This window comes from Gekko japonicus, unplaced genomic scaffold (assembly GCF_001447785.1).
Source record: "Gekko japonicus isolate JY-2015 unplaced genomic scaffold, Gekko_japonicus_V1.1 scaffold1877, whole genome shotgun sequence".
NCBI lineage: Eukaryota > Metazoa > Chordata > Lepidosauria > Squamata > Gekkonidae > Gekko > Gekko japonicus.
The window spans coordinates 290,329-311,009 of record NW_015170338.1 but is presented as its reverse complement, the minus strand read 5'-3'; the positions used below and the strand labels follow the sequence as shown (position 1 = coordinate 311,009).

Below are 20,681 nucleotides of genomic sequence, written 5' to 3'. Positions count from 1 at the left end.
GCCTCTTTTTTCTCCCAACCTATTCACTTTGCTCTTTGGGAAGCACTGTATGAGGAAAATTGGACTATTTTTCAGGAATAATAAAATACAGCCTCCATATTTTTACCAAAGCAGAACCTTGTCTGTATTAAAAAGTCATTATTTCAAAGTCACTGTATTCTCATAAGATCCCGTTTTTATGCTTAGAAAGTGTCAATGCAAGCTGGCCCCAAATGGCAAGGAAGCACAATCTCTTACATTATACAGGCATTTGGTGGACATGTAGGGTTGCTAGCCAGTGGCTGGCAACTGTTGGAAGTCGGGTGGTGGTGGTGGTCAGCATGGTGGTATTACATCGTTTCCAGGGAAAACCCAGAAATGAAGTCATGCTGCTCTAAAAATCACTGGAGATTCATACAGCAGTGTAACATCACTTCCAGTTTCCCCACAGAAGTGATGTAATGCTTTTGTGCTGATGTCAGTTTTTCAATTTTTTATTCTCCCACTGGCCACTGGAGTGGTGACAGGCAAACCACAGAGTTTCAGCAAGTCCTACAGCAGCTTAACACCACTCCCCTGTCTCTAGCGGGAACCTGGCATCCCTATGCCTGTGGCGTAGGCTAAGAAACAGGCTGTTGCGTCAGACCTCTCAACATATATAAAGTTAGTCAGTTCGGGATTAAAAAAATAAAAGTTGTTGGCTTACCTTCATGTTACTCATTTACAGTGGGAAAGTATCATTTTAGTTTTAGTTGCTGACTCTTAGGGCAGTTGACCATGGGGCTAGCTTGTGCCAGAGAAACAGGGCCTTTGTAAATAAGAAAGCATCTTAGGAATGTAAAATTTTATTAGAGGTAAGATACTCAGGTAGCCACTCTTTAAAAGAATGAATTAGTTCTACGTGTCCCATTCTGTAGAATATAGTGTCTTGATTTCTTTTCTGCAGGTATGCATCGTTCAGAAGAACGACACCAAGAAAATGTATGCAATGAAATACATGAACAAGCAGAAATGCGTTGAGCGAAATGAAGTGAGAAACGTCTTCAAAGAGTTGCAGATCATGCAGGGTCTTGAACACCCTTTCCTTGTTAATCTCTGGTAAGCAGAGTGTTGTCTCGTTGCAAGCATGTGCCTGCCATGTATTTCCAAAATGTCATTCTGTAATGATGTAGCCATGGCTTCTCTGGAAACCTAGTTTTGTTTGATTTGTTTCATTTCAACCTTGTTGCAATTACTTGTTTGCACAATGCTGGTTGGCTTACTTTTTCTAACAAGCACCTCTGAATGCTCAGACGGCCTTGCTTCCTTTGAGGGAAACAGCAGGTTCCGGGCCACCTGCAGTTTAAACTGGGGTCTTATTTAGCCAAGGCCTTTATTGCAGGGCCCCTGTTCAGTTCCTTTTATAACGAGCTGGGACCTTGCCTAGCTTCAGGCAGCAAGTGCCACGCTGATTGATTTTATTTCTTTCAGAATAGAAATTGTAACATTTTGGCCAAACAGCAGATGTGCTAGATCTCGTGATGGGACTGCTTTGGCTGGGAAATAAACATTGGTAACAAAAAGGCATTCGTAGATAGATAGATGAACAGTCCGCTGTGAAAAACCCTTCTCAGAACAAAAAACAATTTTACCTAAGAAAGAAAACTCAGAGCCTTCAAAGAGTGCTCTGTTTCCATGGGCAGGAATGTTTTGACATGAAGTAACATGTAAATATTCCGTTACCAACCTGTGGTATCAAAAAGGATGGCCCTAGGTTGTCTGTATGATACATTGCATTGTGCAGATAAGACCTTGTACAGAACTGGATCTCTGTCTTCAGTCACATCTGCCCTGAGTGCTTTATTATTTACTGCTATCATTGCTATCATCCTGTGCTGATATGATTTATATCCTTGAAGAAAGTAATTTACCATTGTTCAGTCTATCAGCAGTTCCCTTAAAAAGTATCAAATATTGAGGAGAGGAGCAAAATATCACCTTATTAAGTGAGAGGAAAACTAGGAATTCAGTATTGCAGGGGCAGACATGCTAGTGCTTTAATCTGTGTGGGAGAAATGCCATTGCTCTGTAGGCCCTGTTTCTCAATTCTGAGTGTGTGGGAAAAGATAAAACTGTAGTTGCTTAGTGGTAAGTGAAAGGTACTTTTCATTTGCTCCGATGTGCACTGCTTCTTTACTCTTAATTGAAAAAACATTTTGCACATGTGCAGAGGAATTATCATTTACCTGTTATTTCTTCTTAAGAATTTTCTGCCATTATCTTTAGCTAATTACTTATGGGTGTACCTTGATTTTCCTATGCAATGAAATGCAGCCAGTGTCTTCTAATTGATATAAACTCAATCTATATATATATATATAAAAGAAAGTCCCCTCACTGTAAAATCAACGCCCAGGCCAAACAGCTGGACCTATAAACACGAAATTCGGGGAGAGCGCTCCTACCATGATGTAGATGCTCACTAAGAAGGGATTTTTGACCCCCTAAGGGGTCAAAAGGGGTAAAATGTGCTCCCCCCATTGATTCCTATGTGGCTGCCAGGCTGCTGCCTCCTTGCACCCCCCCCACTCTCTGATTGGTCAGCTGCAGAGCTCAGCGTTCTGAGGTTAAAAAAATCAGTTACAGGAGACTGCACAGAGCTCATGACAGTTGAGGAAATCAGGAATGACCAACAACCACCTGTGAGGTGTAGTAATGCTGCTGGCCCAGCCTCTCTTATGGTTTCCAACACACTCCAGTTTGGTGTACTGGTTAAGTGGGCGGACTCTAATCTGGGAGAACCGGGTTTGATTCCCCACTCCTCCACTTGCACCTGGCTGGATGACCTTGGGCAAGCTGTAGTTCTGATAAGAGCTGTTCTTGAAAAAGAGCAGTTTCTGTCGGAGCTCTCTCAGCCCCACCTACCTCACAGGGTGTCTATTGTGGGGAGGGGAAGGGAAAGGAGTTTGCAAGCTGCTCTGAGACACCTTTGGGTAGTGAAGGGCGGGGTATAAATCCAATCTCTTCTTCTTTTTCTTCCTCCCACCTCCTACACCTAACAGGTGGTTGTCTGTCAGGTGCAGCAGTGGTTGCAGGGTGCTTAAAGCCACGAGGGAGCCCACCCCAGCAGTAACGCCTTAGTGATCCTGCTGGCCCAGCCTCCACAGTGGCTTCTAATACTCCTCCCCCCTTCCCCTCCTACACTGGACAGGCAACTGCCTGTCAGGTGTAAGAGGAGGTGGGATGCTTATAGCTGCCAGAGAGGTTTGCTCAGCAGGATTGCCGTAGCCCTGCTGCTGGCCCAGCCTCCCTGATGCCTTTAAATACAGTCCCCCCCAACACCAGACAGGCCGGTGTCTGTCAGGTGTAGGAGCAGGACCAGGGTACTTTGATCCATCAAGGATGCCGCCCCAGCAGGATCACCTTAGCGGTTCTGCTGGCCAGTGTTCCCTCTAAGCTGAGTTAGTGTGTCTCTAACTCACACATTTTTGTCTTAGCTCAGGAAGGATGGCTCCAGAGCAAATTAATTTATGCAGTAGCCAAATTGCTTGCTCCCAACTTTAATGCCAGTAGCTCGCAAATTTGAATTTTTGCTCACAAGACTCCAGTGCTTAGAGGGAACATTGCTGCTGGCCCAGCTTAGCCACACTCCCACCCACAGTGGAAATATACCCCAAATTTGTAGAAAACTGGTTTCCTTTATTAGGTTATTTAACTTCTCACAATGTGGGTTCTGGAAAATTGGTTCATAGGAACTTGCTTAGTATCTGATTGCTCGGATGGTGTTCTGAATATGTAGTTATGTCCCACTTTTTAAATGTAACATAAATGAGAAGCATTTTTGTTAAAAAGGGGGGGGGTTACATTAAGAGGGTAAAAAAGGGGCACAATGTGTTCCGCCAATTGTTTTCCATGTGTCTGGCAGGCTGCTGCCTCCTTGCCCCTCCCCCCCCATTGGTCAATTGTGTAGTTCAGAGTTTTGAGGTAAAACCTGCCTGTTTGCACCCACCTCCCTCTGATTGCTCAGCTGTGGATGGCAATGTTCTAAGGTAAAAACACAGTTAGAAGAGGCTGCAGACAGTTGAGGACAGTTACAGAAATCAGTGATTCAAGACTCCTGAATAGACATTTTTCAAAAAAGCCAGCATGGCAATTGAGTTAATGAATGTTCATGGGCCTTTCTAGGAGCCATTTTGATGTGTGCCTCCCTCAAGAACCTGAAGAAATGTCCACCACATCACCACTCCCTCACACCAACTCCCCCTCGCACCTCTCACCTCTTCTTGCCCCCAAGAAACCTCCTGGCAAACATTGAGCCAGATACACCAACTCTACAAGGAGGAGGCAATTTAGGAATGCAGCAAAGACATTTGCACATAGTACTCCTGCAGAGCACTGAGCTACATAGGCCAAGTACCAGCAAGATCACCCTGAGGTGCTCAGAACAACACAGTCTCCATATGAGCAAAACAACCTAGGAACACAAGTAGAGAGGCCATCACTTTCATGGAAGGTGGCAGGAGTTGACTTAACAGACGACTGCTTCTTAAATGGACAGTTCTATGTGGCCTGCTCCAGAGTGAGCTCATCAAGCAGCCTGGTGATCCTAGCACCTGAGGGCAGAACCACCAATGTGGTCTAGAGAGAGGTCCTTCAGTAGAGACGAAAAAAGTACGTATGTCTCACTTCATTTTTTACACTACAATCTTCTCCACTAGAATTCCTACAACAAATGTCACATTTCAAATTTCACATCATCAGTATTATAACTGGATTTACGGAACTTAAATACCATTGCAAAGCACAGGTATCAGGCTAGTATCATATATAACATTGACTTATCTTGCTGTCTGTGACTTGCCCCAGTTGCTTTATATCTTCTAGAATCATCAGTTTCCGTGCTCTTGGCTTTTTGTGGCTAAATTGTATTGGCTTGCCACTATCAGTTGAACTACACAGTTCTAGACTAATTCTAGACTCCACCTCTACTAGGGTTATCAGTCTCAAGTTAGAGACCTGAAGTTCTCCCAGAATTACAACTCATCTCCAGACTAGATAGATCAGTTGCCCTTGGAGGAAATGACAGTTTCAGAGAGTGGACATCCCTGCTGTGCTTCCCCCGTCCCCAAACTCTGCTGTCCCCAGGCACTGCCTCCAGATTTCCAGGAATTTCACAAGCCTGAGGTGGCAACCCTAGCTAACCTCCCCCACTCATTTGTGCAAGTTTGCAAAGGGAGGGGAAAAGAAATTCCATTTACTGCTGAAAACCAGAAAGATGACTCTGGAAAATGTGTATATGGAAGTCTCCTTTCCTTTATTAATTAGTAGGTACAGTGTTATGTACTTTATTCATTTTTCTGTAGCTTACTGGCTATCAGTACTGGCATCGATCTGCAGAATGATAAAACATGTCAGTCTCTCCGACTTTACTTGATTTAGTGTGTTTTTTTTCTCCTGAATCAGGAAGGATGAAATAAGTTTCAGTTAACATTAAACACAGGGCATAATTCTATTAAACTCACAGTAATCTTTCCAGTAGGGGCTGCGATGGCTCAAGTGGTTAAGACACTGAACTGCAGGCTGGAAGATCGGTGGTTCAGCAGTTTGAGACTTGAGGGCCGCAAGACGGAGTGAGCCTCTGGTTCCAGCTCCTGCCAACCTAGTTCCAGCTCCTGCCAACCTAGCATTTCGAAAGCAAGAAATTGCAAGTAGATAAATAGGTACCGCTTTGGTGGGAAGGTAACAGCCTTGGCATCTAGTTATACCAGCCACATGACCACGGAAATGTCTTTGGACAGCGCTGGCTCTTCGACTTGAAAACGGAGATGAGCACCACATCCCTAGAGTCGGATTCGACTGGCTTTTGAGCAAGGACAGTTTACCTAATCTTTCAAGTAACCTCTACCTTCCACTGGAACCATGGATGACTTCTTATCTGCTGTCAGATATTGATCCGATAATTACCGCTTCAGTAGCAAAATATTTAGCTATTATAATAGCATTGAAGCGTAAATAATTGCTGCTAGGTTTAGCATTGTTGGTTTTGTTTTATATTTTAAATCTTTTATATTGCTTATATTTTAACTGGATTTGAATGTATAGTCTTAAATTCTTGCGTTGGTATTTTATACGTATGTTGTATGTTGTGGATGTGCTTGAGGCCATTGGTCATATAGGCTGAAATAAACAAATGAAAAGTAACAGAGACTTGGGTTATTATGTAATTTATCATTTGTTTTTTAGTGGGTTTTGTGGAAAGCCATTGCTAAACAGTTTGTAGCAATAAGCTCATTCATTCTTAAGTGATAATTATAATGACTTTAACTAGTAGTTCAAAACAATAGTTGAAACTAGAAGAATAAAAATATCATTATTTATCATGATTGCTTTCCCCATTAATGGGAGAATACCCAATATTTGTAAAAAATGCTTTAGACCTTTTTGTTGAAATCTACTGAGAAATAAGATGTAAGCTTATTAGGTTTCTAAAACCTTAAGAATAACCTTACTGTGTATACATTTCAGCCATGTTTTAAAATAAGCACTCAAGGCAGCTACCATGTAAGAAATATGCTATCTTTATGTGTTTTATTTTATACACCATGGTGCCTACTGTAACTCTGATTGAAAACGGATAAAATATTTCATTGGCTCATTATCTATTGGGGATAGGAATATTCAGCTGTTATGACCCAGAACTCTTTGTAAACTGTAAACCTTGTTTATCCCTATCCTGAAATAGGTTGATTCAGAACAAAATGGATAACTGATCCCTTTTCTTAATGCTTGCGCATGTTCTGTGTGGGCCATGTGTGTGGACTGCTCTAAAGCATGCATACATTTCCCAAAGCCCAACACAGTTGGAAGATTTCAAAAAAATTCTTCCCAAATTCTGCTTTGCAATTTTTGTTCGACTTTCCAGACATTGCCATCTTGACAACATGACAAATGTTTGCCTTGTTTAATTGTTATTCGAGAGATTTGACATGATAGTCAGTTTACCCATCAGATATTGTCGCTTGACTCGTTTATTGACTGCTCATTATTTGACTGCAGTTGAATACTGCAAGAAACCAAGAGCATCACTGTGTAGGTGTCAGACTACCTTTTAAAAATGTTATTATTGGGTCATTTGTTAGTAGGGTATGAGTCAGGGCTTGCATACCCCTAGCCTTGCGGTGATCAGGGGTAGTAGCATAGCATCGCTTCTCCTCCTGGCATCCTACTAGAACTACAGGGATGGCAAATAGTTCTCACTTTGTTTCATATCTCTGTTAGTTTCAGTTTTTGAAAACATGTACAACTGTAGACTGATGGTGTGCACCACAGTAAAAAGGATAAGCAAAAATTCAATGAACTATTGAAACTTGTGGTAACCTAACAGAACATTGATAGTAGTTAAAATAATGTATGATAATTAACAAAAATTAATTTCATTCTACAGAGCTAACTTCTGTAATTTGTTTATGCAATTAGCACTGGTATCAAACCTGCTTTTTAAAAATCTTTTTTCTTCTAATAATATTAAAATTTTTGACTGTATTTAACTGGTCAGTTGACAGTATCTTTTGTGGTGTCATTTAGTCAACCTTAATACTCAAATGATATATTATCTCTATAGCCAATATTTGACATTATTTGCTAGTTGATTTGCAATATGTAATACTGTTGATAGTTTATAATGATTGATAGCTGATAATGATAATTTGGTTGCATATCGCAGTGGTGTTCAAATATTCAACCTCCAGAGAATACTTTCCACATTGACTTGACTGCTAATGTATTTGTCACAAGACCCCTGCATGTTAACTACATATTCTGGGTCATTTTGTAGGATTCAGTTCATGTAGGGCACCGTTGGACCTCACTGTCACCCATTGTGAACCGGGAGTATGCCACAGGACGCAGCATGACTGTGGACTGCAGAGAGAGATCATTAGGAAAGGGCAAGCTGTCAATCTTCTCACTGGCATGCCTTCCATAAGCTCGTAAAGAGACAAAGTTTCCCTGGAAGATAGTTTATAAACCACTATTATATCATATGATATTTGATAGACAACATGTAACCTTTGTTTTATATGACATATTTTGACAGAGCATGTGCTGTGATATTTGCTTGACAACATTTTACAGATAACAACATGCAATAGTAATTTGTATTTAACATTTGACAGCTTGTCTTATATTTGACGCTTGCAGAAATAGAAATGACAGATGTCCTGAACATCCGAATGCAATTTTTTAATTGTGATTTTTAATTAATTTATTTATTTCATTATATTTATACCCCCCCCTCCCCGCAGGGTATTAAAAAATGCAATTGAACCAGATTTGAATATGTTCAAGTATTTGGTTCAGTTGTAGTTCATTGGTTCACTTATTCCTAAGAATAATGCCTTATTTCAGAATGTCAGAGCTCTGTAAAGGTTTTGGTTAAGCTTTGCAAGTTGTGTGGTTTTTGTCACTGACTAGAAGTTGAAATGGAAAGCGATAGCCTGCCTGTGAAAAAGGTGCTGTCTACAAGAGTTCCCTGAGAGTTTAATGAAGGATGCTTGCGAAAAAGATTGCATGATAAATGAAGGCATCTGATGGCTCTCGTTGAGCTAGAGAAATAAATGACATCTGCAATCCCTGTCTCTCTGAGCTATGGGGTCTAGACTATTAATAATGTACCTTTGACAGCCTTTGCTAAAATAAGGGAGGGGGGAATTAATTTTCTTGGAGCAAACAGCATTGAATAGGAGATTAATTATGATTTTGAGTGCTTCTGCACGAATCACCTTAAACTTTAATTTCTGCTCACACTAAACTGTTGGAGGAATGCCTGGATTTCAGCCTCCCCAATCTTACAGTTACTTACAGAATGCTTTAGGTTCATGTGGGGATTTCCAGTGGGGTAGAGCCAGAGTAGCCCATTGGGCTGGAAGGTGCAGTGTTAACTCAGGCTGTTTCTTCCATTTTGTGAACGTGATCTAGCAACTAAGCTTCCAGCTGGGCATTTGTTGACACTCTTCTGTCACAGGATTACTCAGACATCACAATAATAGATGGTTTATCAATTGTGGTTTGATTAAACTCCAGTTCATTGTGATTTCTGAATGTATTCTCACTAACAAACCATGATTTGGGTACTGATATGTGATTCTTGGGATGTGGAATGGTATGGTATAGCCTGATCTTGTCAGATTTCTGAAGCCAAGCAGAGATGGTGCTTGGATGGGGGACCACCAATGAAGACAGCTTGTCACTGGCCTTGAAAGCTGCTTGCTGTGGTCACCATAAGTTGGTTGCAATTTGATGGCACATGCATACATATGGGATTCTTAAGTATGATTTTTACTAGTTTTTTTAACTTCAGTTAGTACTAATTGGGTTTTGTGTTCAAAATAAAATTGTAGTTTGTTTGCTAGAAACATTCCTGAGAGCTGCTGCAAACACAGTGGTTCAGAGCACCCAAAAAACCCCTAGCAGAATGAGTAGCATTCAGATATCACTGACACTTCCTCAGGACCACAAGCTGCTTTGGGCTGCTTTGGGCAGTGGTCTCTGTGGCATTATACCCTGCTGAGGTCCCTTCCCACCCCAAACCCCGCCCTCCCCAGGCTCTACCCCTCACATCTACAGGTATTTCCCAACATAGATTTGGCAACCCTGTAACTAGCTACGGAACCGCTTTCGAGACCCTTGAAACCCAGAAAACAAGGCATAGGAGGAGCTGCTTTTCTACCTTAGTGGCCTCAGAATAACCCCAAATCAACATTAATCTGGGTGGAGGGAATCATACCTGTTACTATGCGGCTCTCCTCCCATACTACACACTTGGGGCAGCAAAATGAGACAGCCCTGCCTTATAGCTAAGCAGAAGGAAACGAAGTATTTCAGATGTAAGCCTGGATTTTCAAGGTTTTCTAACATTTTGTGGAGCCTCACCTCCCTCTATTTCCCCCCCACACCAGTCACAGCTGGGACACGCACCTGGAGCTTCTTTCTAGAACTCATTGTCTTTCTTCCCACAATGGGCCTTACTCCTAGTATAAACATAATATCAAATAAAAAGGGATGGTTTTCAGAAATGGTAAAACTTGTATTGTGGGAAAGAAAGGAGGAGATAACCAGATGGGGAGAATGAACTGATAATGTGGAGGCGCCCTTGGGTTTTGCATACTGTGTAGTCATTCTTCATTCTTTGCTTGCATTTTCGATCCAGAGGTCTGAAGAAATAATTTCCAAGTATGTCTGGGCCTCAGGATCTCTCCTGTTACAAATTCACCATGTGGTCTCTGAAGTACCTTCATTGCTACTTCCCAGCAGGAAGGCTCTGACAAAATCTGTTTTCTAGGGAAGCAGTGTCCTGAATCTGAGCACTTTTTTGAAAGAGGAATATATGACTGGGAAATGAAAGCAAAGGTGTTACTACCAGTTTACCAAATGCTGTCAAAGTAATTGAACTGGTGATTTGTTAGAAATGCACTTCCACTGTGACCTGCAGTAGCCTTGTTTATGGGTTGGTATATTACTCCCTGTGGTCTGTCCCTTGCCAAAGTGTGTTCAGAATAATAACTGTAGTTTCCCAGGATTGCACTCATTAGTGGAAGCTGTGTATTAGCAGATATAGATCTGCTGACACCAGTTGCTGAATGGTCAAATGCATAAGTCAGCACTTATTACAGGGTATTGGAGAAACACTAGCAAGCTAGTAACATAAAAAGTGAAAATTAGAGTTCAGCCTTGAACCACAATTATATTTGCAATTCCATGGGAGCAGGTTGTATATTTATGATATTTTCCCCCCAGCCCAAATGGCTACATTGCAAGTCAGTTGCTTCACTACAGCCAATTCTTGTATTGTACATGAGATGGTCTGTAACTCAACTGATAGACTGAACTCACTTTAAACAAACTTCCTGTACTCCTGGTTATGGCACTGAAGGGCGCAACTGAAAGTATAGAAAATATGTGAATAGTTTGTTATGTCCGCAGACCACTGCCAGGCACCAGCCAGAGGCAGCTAGAGCTTCAATCCCTAAAACAATAGGGACTAGGCTCCTGAACTGCAAGTAAGGAGCCAATAGGGACATTGGCAGGAAGTTCAAACCCACCAATAGAACCTAGGGGCGTCCCTCCCCAATTGTATAAAGTTGGCCACCCGGCCATTTTTTGTTCCATGTGTTAAGTACTAATAAACGTGTTATCTCTGATGTCGTGGTCTGCGTCCTGATGTATCAAACCCAGTACTTTTCAGTGGTGATGAAGGTGAAATCCGATGAGCGAGCCTGACTCCCCACCAGCGGCATCGAGCTTTGAGCAGGAGGAAGCCAGCATGCCCCGCACCGCTCTCCAGCAGCACTGCACCGCGTCAACTGGCTCCCCGCAACACTAGTGAGTCATGGCCGCCACTCACGGAAGCCTTGACAAGTTTGATCCCTCATGTCCTGAAGTTTGGGATTCATGGACGGATCAGTTGATGTGCTACATCGAGCTAAATGGATTCACAGATGCAGGAAAAAGAAGAGCCCTCCTCAGTTCCTGTGGAATCGACACCGTTCAGCTTGCCAAAAGTCTCCTAGTTCCCCGCGCCATCCTGGAGTGTTTGTTTGAGGAGATAATCGAAGCCCTCAATAACTGCTTCAGTCCAAAGCCGACCTTCCTGGCTAGATGGATGGAGTTCCAGGGATGAGTGCAGGCCCAAGGGGAATCAGCCGCAGCCTTTATGGCCATCCTGTGCGCACTCGCTGTGGACTGCTCCTTCCCCAAGGTGGGAGACAACCTCTTGACACAATTCGTGTGGGGACATACGAACGCCAAACTGCGGAGGAAGATGATCGGCAACCGTAAGATAACCCTGGAAGAGGCCTTGCAGCTCGCCAGCGCACACGAGGCATCACACAAGGAGTGCCCAACAGCTGCAGCACATCAGGTCATGACAGGATACAGCCCGGAGAACTCAGACGAGGAAGATGTCTGCCTCGTCCGGCAATCACGACACTGCCCACAGCAGGGGCCGCCGACCAGCAGTCATGCCGGTAAGGCCCCCAGCCTTTCCCAATGTGCCAGCTGTGGAGAGGCACATGAGAGGAAGATGTGCCATTTCCGGGGCGTGACCTGCCACACCTGCGGTAAGCAAGACATCTCACCCGAGTCTGCCGGTCCAAGGGCCCCCGGAACACACAGTCATCCACGCAGCCACGCCACCATGCCGCCACCGCACACGAGTGTGCCGCTGAGACCTCCAACCTCTACCACCTGACCAATCAGCCACTGCAGGTACTACGCCTCCCCAACCAGTCTGCCACCCCGAAGATCCAAGTACAAGTCCGGATCAAGGGGTCCCCCTGTTCCATGGAAGTGCACTCGGGGTCAGCAGCGTCCATCATATCCGTGGACACGCTGATCAGACTTTGCCCAACAGGGGGACCCCCTCTGCGGCCCTCACCCTTAAGCTTGGTGGATTTCCAGAGAAATCCCATTCCAATCAGGGGAGTCGGGACATTCCAGGTGCAATATCGAGACTTTGTGGGAAATCTGGATTTGGTGGTGGTAGAGGGTAACCTTGTAAGCCTTCTGGGCCGGGCCTGGTTCGAGGCCTTGGGTATCACCGTTGGAGGGGTTAAGAAATGCTTGCCTCAGGATTTTGGAGAGGTCTGCCGGGAATTTCCCGTGGTTTTTGACGGAGCTCTGGGATGTTACAAGGGTCCCCCGGTGTCATTACAGCTAGACCCTCAAGTAGCCCCCATCCGCCGGCGTTTCCACATGACGCCCCTCTCCTTGTGGCCAAAGATAGAAGCCGAACTGGACTGGCTGGTTGCTCAGGGCGTTCTTGAGCTGGTCTCACATTCTAGAGCTTCAATCCCTAAGACAATAGGGACTAGGCTCCTGAACTGCAAGTAAGGAGCCAATAGGGACATTGGTGGGAAGGTCAAACCTACCAATAGAACCTAGGGGGATCCCTCCCCAATTGTAGAAAGTTGGCCACCCGCCCGTTAGTTTTTTGTTCCATGTGTTAAGTACTAATAAATGCGTCTTCTCCGATGTCGTGGTCCACGTCCTGATGTAGCGAACCCAGTACTTTTCATAGTTTTCCCCCCTTCCTGAGAAATCCTAAAAATTGGTGGAAGCAATTCAGACTACCAGGCTTTGTCTGGTATGTGAATCAACATGGCACCAATTTATACAGCATGCCCAATCAGATGAGAAGCTCTGTATTATTTATTGGTAAATAGTCTTAGGGGGAGCCCAGTTGAACTGAAGATTTCTGGTTAGGTTTTAATAAAAGTTAAGTATAGGTGAGATTTTAGGTGTGTGTGTGTGTGTGTGGTGGGAGAAGGCTAGAGGGAGATTTCTTTCATACAAGATATTTATTTTGGGAACTGGGTAAGCAGGGAATGGGAGGGCATCTGATGATTTGCCCAGGCAAGAGCATGGGTTCAAGGAGGGTTGGCTTGCTGTGAGTTTTGCCACCCCTTTCCTGCCTGTTCGTCTCTCATATAGTTTGGCAAGCCAGTGGGAAGTGAGTTGATGATGTAATGAAATGTTGCCAGGAGAAGGGAAGCAGAAAGGGACTGCACTCAGGGATTCTGCCTGGTGATGGGAAGGGAACCATGCCACTGACAATCAGGGATTTCTTGTCTAATTTGGTCCTGTAATACTCCACCCAGTCTGGACTCTGAAGACAGGAAGTGCCTGAAGCAGGCCTCTGAATCTCCAAAACCTAGCCATATAAATATGTCCCTGGACTGATAGTAGAGTCAATGAGAGACTTTCTGAAGTTAAAATGCTGATGTTCAGCAATTGTTCAGAACAACATACGAGGAAGGCAAATGTTTTAGGCCAGGAAGGATGCATTTCAAGAGATGCTTGTCCTCTTTCTTCCCTTTTAAAAAACAAAACAGACCACTTGTGTTTTTTTTAAATGATGTTGAACCCTGTAGAGAGCATTATTACCAAGTAACAGCTCAATTGGTCACTAGATTGATTTCTTGTATCCTTCTGTTGAGCAGGATTTTTAAGTCACTCCATAAATCTAAATTGATTCACACTCAAGAGCTGTAATAATTCCTTGTGTGCAAACACATATTTCTTTAATACTGCTACTTGAACATACTGTGATATTAACCCTAGCATTGCAGAGCCAATACATCTGTTTGCTGATGTGACTCTTCCAGACGTTTAGAGGAATTTTCGTAGTACTTCTTACATACCCAGTCTTTAGCCTGTCTGGTCTATCTGGTATTTTTATGCTAAGACCTTGGAAAAGATTATCTAATCAACTATTATTTAAAAGGGGCTTACACATATTGCAGCTTAATACCCCAGAATGGAGAACTTTTGCTATGTCTAATTTTTGCACCTGCTCTTTCTGTTTTGGGGTGGTGAGCATCGATAACTAATGGCTCACTGCTTACTCTCAGATGTTCACAGTTCCAAACATGGAGGTATCCTTAGGTTCCAGAGTCCCATCTTTAATATGGGAGTGATATATAAAGAAGTATATGTGTGCCTGGTTGTAGTGATTGTCCCTCATGCACTGGATATAGCTCATAGTCTCACGCACTGGATAGTCTCATGCATTGGATAATCTCATGCACTGGATATAGCTACAAAAGCTTCTACAATCCTGTTGCTTGCTTACACATCTGCATCTTGTTTTGCTCATTGACTCAGAGATGATGTGATTTTTCCTTGTATTTAATTATGCTGGTCCCTCAGGGAAGTTCTTGGCACAAAAGCAGCTAATTTTCCTTCCTGTTTTCAAAAGCATTGACATCTCCAAGTCTAAAGTGTATTGATTACTTCAGCTTACCTTTAACACAGTGTTATTTAAATAAAGTCAAGTAGAAGTAGCTTGTGAAGAAAACTTAAGCTTATATGAAAAAAGACTGAGCTGCTAGCAGCAGGGCTTGATTTGTACCAGAGGTCAGTAGAGCTCTGTTCTGGCATCTTTTCCCCCGATGCCAGGGTTTAACCTTGGAAATTAGGAATAACTGAAAGCACTTTTGGGTAGGCGCAGGCTGCATTTTCTCCCCATGTCTGAGATTATTATGGAGACAGAGAATGATGTCTCCAGACAAACTTCATACCTGGAGTCTCACTTTCTGTAAAGCAAACCACTGGCTAGAAAGCATTTATTGAAGGGCTCATTTTTGCTGCCTTCCTTCCCTCTTGTTTCCTTGTCCAGTTGAGTTCTTATTCAATCTAGTTCTCATTTCACACAATTATCTTGTATAAAAATATGGCCACATGGACTTTTATGCAGTTTCCATCAGAGTGTTTTTTAGCCCTCTGGAAAGGATGGAGGTTGTGGTTCTGTGCCTAGGATGATTATGGGAGTTAAACCTTGGCCACGTGTCATTAGGGGCAGTCAAGTAGCTTCAGAATAATACCATTCCTATTGACAAAGGATGTAGCAGGTCAGTGGGTCAGATACAAACATTGTCCTCTGAAATGGCGTCAGCAGCCACGGGTTGGACCTGTGGCTACTGTAATGTATAATTTGCTTAGGGTTCCCCTAACACTAAAATCATCAGGCATAACCTATTGCACTGTGTTGTCCTACAATGCTACTTTGTCCTCACGTTGACACAGAGAGGATCTGAGTGGCAGAATCATTGCTCTCCTCACCTACATTCTGACCACCGCATTAACCAAGAAGCACCCTTTGTGTCCTGTGCATCTTATTCAGGTACTCCTTCCAGGATGAGGAAGACATGTTTATGGTGGTAGATCTGCTTCTTGGAGGTGACTTGCGTTACCACCTACAGCAAAATGTCCGTTTCCAAGAGGATGCTGTGAAACTCTTCATTTGTGAGCTGGCCTTAGCCCTGGACTACCTCCAAAGCAGATGCATTATTCACAGGTGAGCATGAGCTTGAAAGATTCATTAATATTTTTCACATGTACTAATTTTAACTTGATGAGCTTTCATGAACTTTGCCACCTATGTGTAGTGCCAAAGCATGATGGTGCTCATTGCCTGTTGTGGTTTGACAGACAGCACTAACTTGACTTATCAGCATAAAGGGAAGATGCTGGCTCCTTGAGATACTGTTTGATACATAAAGTGCTAGTAGAGTACACAATGTAATCCAATCTGCATAAATCAATGTATATGTAAGTTTTTCACCAACTATTCAAAATCATTTAAGAATTGCCCTTTTCACTATAATAAACCTCATTTTTTGTTCCTCTCTACTTCTGTAATTGAATAAGACAGATATATGCATTTCCTCTGGAGATTCTTTAATCCCAAAGAATGTTAGTTTACTCCCCCCCCAAGCCCCCCCCATAGTCTAGGTTAGGTTTATTTTTGCCATCACCATTGATGATTACAGTCAGAAGAAGAAGAGGAGTTGGTTTTATATCCCGCTCATCATTACCCGAAGGAGTCTTGGAGCGGTTTACATTCTCCTTCCTGTCCTCTCCCCACAACACACACCCTGTAAGATAGGTGGGGCTGAGAGAGCTCTGAGAGAACTACCCTTGAGAGAACAGTTCTGAGAGAACTGCGACCGACCCAAGGCCACCCAGCTGGTTTCATGTGAAGGAGTGCAGAATCAAACCCAGTTCCCCAGATTAGAGTCCGCCGCTCTTTAACCACTACACCAGGCTGGCTCTCATAAAGATCCAAATAAGTGTAATCACCAGTGAATCTCATACCTCAGTGGAAATGTTGCGCAGTGAGAGCCAGTGTAATGTAGTGGTTAGAGTGTTGGACTAGGATCTAGGAGACTCAAGCGCTCATCTCCATGGATGCTCACTGGGTGTCCCTGGGCCAGTCACATGCTCTCAGCTTAACCTATGTCACATGGTGGTTGTGAGGGTGAAATGGAGGAGGGGAGAACAATGTAAGCTAACTTGGGTCCCCTCTGAGGAGAAAGGTGGGGTAGAAACGGAGAAAATAAAATAAATCTTTTGGTCAGTTCAGGTGATAATGGAGACTTACAGGGCAACCCTAAATAGAGTGACACTTTTCTAAATCAACTGAGGTCACTGGGCTTAGAAGAGTGTAACCCTGCTTAAATTTTTCTATGCTAAATTTCCTCTGCTGAAGGTTTGACCCAGATTTGGGGATTCAATATTACCAAAAATGTTTTTACCTAATCAGATTTTATGTCTGTATCTTGCCTTCTTTGGGAGTAGTATTCACACACACAAAAAAAATTAAAATAAATTTACTCCCTTCAAAAATAACCCTGTGTGGGTACAAAAATGGTTACATTTTTCTCAAAATAAAACAAAAACAAAATACCCCACCTGCTTTCCCATTAGGAACCCAAAGCAGCTAATATTGTTCTTTTCTCCTCCATTCTGTTCTTACAACAGCCCTGTGAGGTAGATTAGGCTGAAGGTGTGTGACTGGCACAAGATCACCCATTGAACTTCCATTGGCAGAGTAGGGATTCACACCTGGGTCTCCCAGATCCTAGCCCAACACTTTAACCACCACAACAGCAGCTTATTGATCCGCCAGTTTATAGCTGTGCAAATTCATGTGGGGATGATTTTTAAAATCTATGGTTTTTTAAATGGTCTGTAATTGTAGATGATACTGTGCTAATAATATATCACTCAGGATGATGATTTGAAGTTTTATTTAAAATTCTTAATTCCATTTGATCTTGAGTTATAAAGTGAAGTATAAAAAATTGGAATGGATGAAATTAAATATGCAGACAGGTGAAGGATAAAATCACTAGAGAATATTGATACCCAGGAAATCTAACCTTGTTGGGTGTCTTGGGATCTGGTTGCAGGATATCTCAGTATAATCATATGAAGTTACAGCTGGAACTAACTAGTGAGATGCAATGCTGGTTGAATTTACTATTAACCTATGGACAGCCTTATTTAAAATGAACTTTACCTAGGATTTTATTTTTATGTATGAATGTTATTCTGATCTCTCATTTTCTTATAATAAGTGATGGGCGATCATAAGGAACTTTGTGTGGCAAAGTATGCAGCAACCTCTGTATGTAAACATAAACTGGAGGGCAATGGATAGGATTACTCAATAAGATTATATTGCTAAGCATCTAAATTTACTGTTATAGTGGATTGGTTTACTTTAGATAAGAAATTTTCTCTGAACAAGAATAATTTGGTCTGCCACTTATAATCAGACAGATATGAACACACAGACACTGTTTCATCACAAATTTTGTACCATTTATTTGTTGGACTGCTGTTCTTTCAGTATATTCAAACAAGAAGTATAGTACTTTGTTGCAAAAGTATTTTTTTGGTTCAAAACCAAAGCACTTTTTGAAATAATAATTATTTCAAATACATGAGAATGGAAATAATATTGAATAGAAACAATATTAAATGCACAATTATTGATATAAATGATAAATCAGTATTAGATCAAGTAGAAATTGATTTGGAAAAATGGATTTCTGCAATTGTTTGGTACAAGTATAGAGGCGTTTCATTGGTTTTAACCCTCATACAATTGAAATACTGCTTCATGTATTAAAGCCATGTCCTCATATTGTGAGATGATGTGTTACAGGATTCCACACGGCACAAAGATTGGATCCTAAGCCGTACAAGTAGAGGTGTACTAGAAGAAGGCTACTTCCCTTCCCCCCCACCTTTCATGACCCCCACATTGTTCTCCCAATGGCCTACAGTCTGGCAGCACTCAATATACATTCTAGTTACAAAAAAGGAGACATCAAAAACTGCAGCAATGATCAAACCATCATATATTATCCACACAAGCAAAGAGATGTCCCAGTTTTTACAACAAAGGCTCTTACCATATATGGAATAAGAAGTGCCAGATGTTCAAGCTGGACTCAGAGAAGGGGGACTAGAGATCATATTGTAAATTAACAGTTTGTTTATTGGAACGCGCCAGAGAATTTCAGAAGAGAATCCGTTTGCTTGACACAGAGAGTACTCCACCTTTCTGTGGTATACCTCTGAGGATGCCAGTCACAGCTGCTGGTGAAACGTCAGGTCCTATAATGCCAAGACAGCGACCATGCAGCCCGGAAAATCCACAACAACTAAAGAGATGGATTGACTCAATCAAGGAAACCACAGCCTTCCATTTGCAAGATATGAACAAGGCTGTTAATGGCAGGACGTTTTGGAGGTCATTAATTCATAGGGTTACCTTACATTGGAAGCGACTTGATGGCACATAGCATACACATTGTACTCTTGTGGGTCAATGAACCTGCAGGAGTAGTGTGGATTAAAAATGGGAAGTCTGCAGCAGTTTGGGGGAATCAGCAAAAAAATCTTCCTCTCATCTGGAGACAGAAAAGCTGTTCCATCAAAGGAGATGGTGGTAACCCCAATGGAGTGGCATCATACAATCCAAGTTCATGTTATTAGTTATTTGAATAATATATATAATTTATTTTATTTATATTTATTTATTTATATTATAATTTATTTCCTGCCCTACCTCGGCAGAGCAGGCTCAGGGCGGCTTACACAAAATAAAATACAGATTAAAACAATCAAATCACCAAAGCCATTAAAACCATTCATTAAAACAATACAGTATTAAATATTGAAGTGTTAGTGATGTTATTCCAATATCATAACAATGGCGTTGTTGCGTGAGTTCATACCATATGGTATTCATTTCCAGCACTGATCTTACTCGGCGCGCACAGGCTGTCAATAATTCACCAGGAACGGTAAGGTGACAGCAAGTGTGTGTGTGTGTGTGTATTATGTGCCATCAAGTCACTTCCTATTTACAGCAACCCTATGAATAAGTATACTCCAAAAAATCCTATTGTTAACAGCCTTGCTCAGGACTTGAATACTGAGGGCCGTAGCTTCCTTAATTAAGTCAGTCCATCTCATGTTGGGTTTTCCTCTTTTCCTGCTACCACTTTTCCTAGCATTATTGTCTTTTCTCCGGTGGTCCAGGAGTGGGGCACTCCTTGATTCCTTACTCCTGGGAAAGCACCTCCCCCTTCCGTAGGCAGGGCCGGCAAACTTTGATCCCAGAGGGGAGGGGCTTATCTTCTGATCCCCAGTCTTACCGGCCCTGCCTTCTGAGCTGGATGTGCTGGCTGTGCTCTGAAGAGCACGAAGATCCCAGAAGACACTGGAAAGTCAGAAGAAGAAGCAGAGACCTAAAGGGCAATGGGAGAAGGTACTTACCTTCCAGCCCTAAAACATATTCGAGAGCTGCAGGCCTTGAATTACAATGGATCTGGCGCCGGCAGTCCTGGGAGGCTCCCAGACGGTCGCAACACCGAGAGGAAAGCCTCGGACCCCGCTGGGAAGGCGGCGGTAAACTGCTTCCCCCCCCCCAATCCAGCCACGGCGGCGTGCAGCAGTTTTGGGGACAGACACTCAGTGAAGAGCCTGGGGAGAGCAGAGGCAAGAGAGGCAGCCGAGGGTGGTGCAGAATCTCTGTCGCCGTCCCTTTCGGCATTGGAATGGAGCCCCCTCCTTGTTCCAGATCGTGGCGAGGAGGGACGTGTCTCTTGCACAGTCTACCCGGGAGGCTGAACCACGGTAGGACTGTATCCATTGAGAACTGGCAAGGTGTGGAGGGGGAGAGAGAAAGAGGATTACCCCCCTCCTCCAGTTTTCTTTTCCCCGCCCTTTACTCCTTTCCTCTGGATCTGGATGGGAGGTTCTTTAAAAGGACGAATTGCTTCTGGTCCATGGGTCAGGTCTCTAGCAGGGACATTTTACAGTCCTTATTGCTGGGCCTTCGGGAAAGGGAGCAACAACAGACAGCC

At 42.9% G+C, this 20,681-nt stretch overlaps 1 protein-coding gene across 1 annotated transcript in view; it reads left to right on the top strand.

Moving 5' to 3' along the window:
• The first annotated feature begins 943 nt into the window (after positions 1-943).
• The window catches only part of STK32A (serine/threonine kinase 32A), a 123,678-nt gene continuing 103,940 nt past the window's right edge, over positions 944-20,681 (top strand). Inside the window, exons 1-2 of the mRNA XM_015418159.1 lie at positions 944-1,077; positions 15,638-15,811. Of these exons, the coding sequence (XP_015273645.1) occupies positions 959-1,077; positions 15,638-15,811 (293 nt within the window). The 5' untranslated portion in view covers positions 944-958. The remainder of the gene's footprint in view (positions 1,078-15,637; positions 15,812-20,681) is intronic.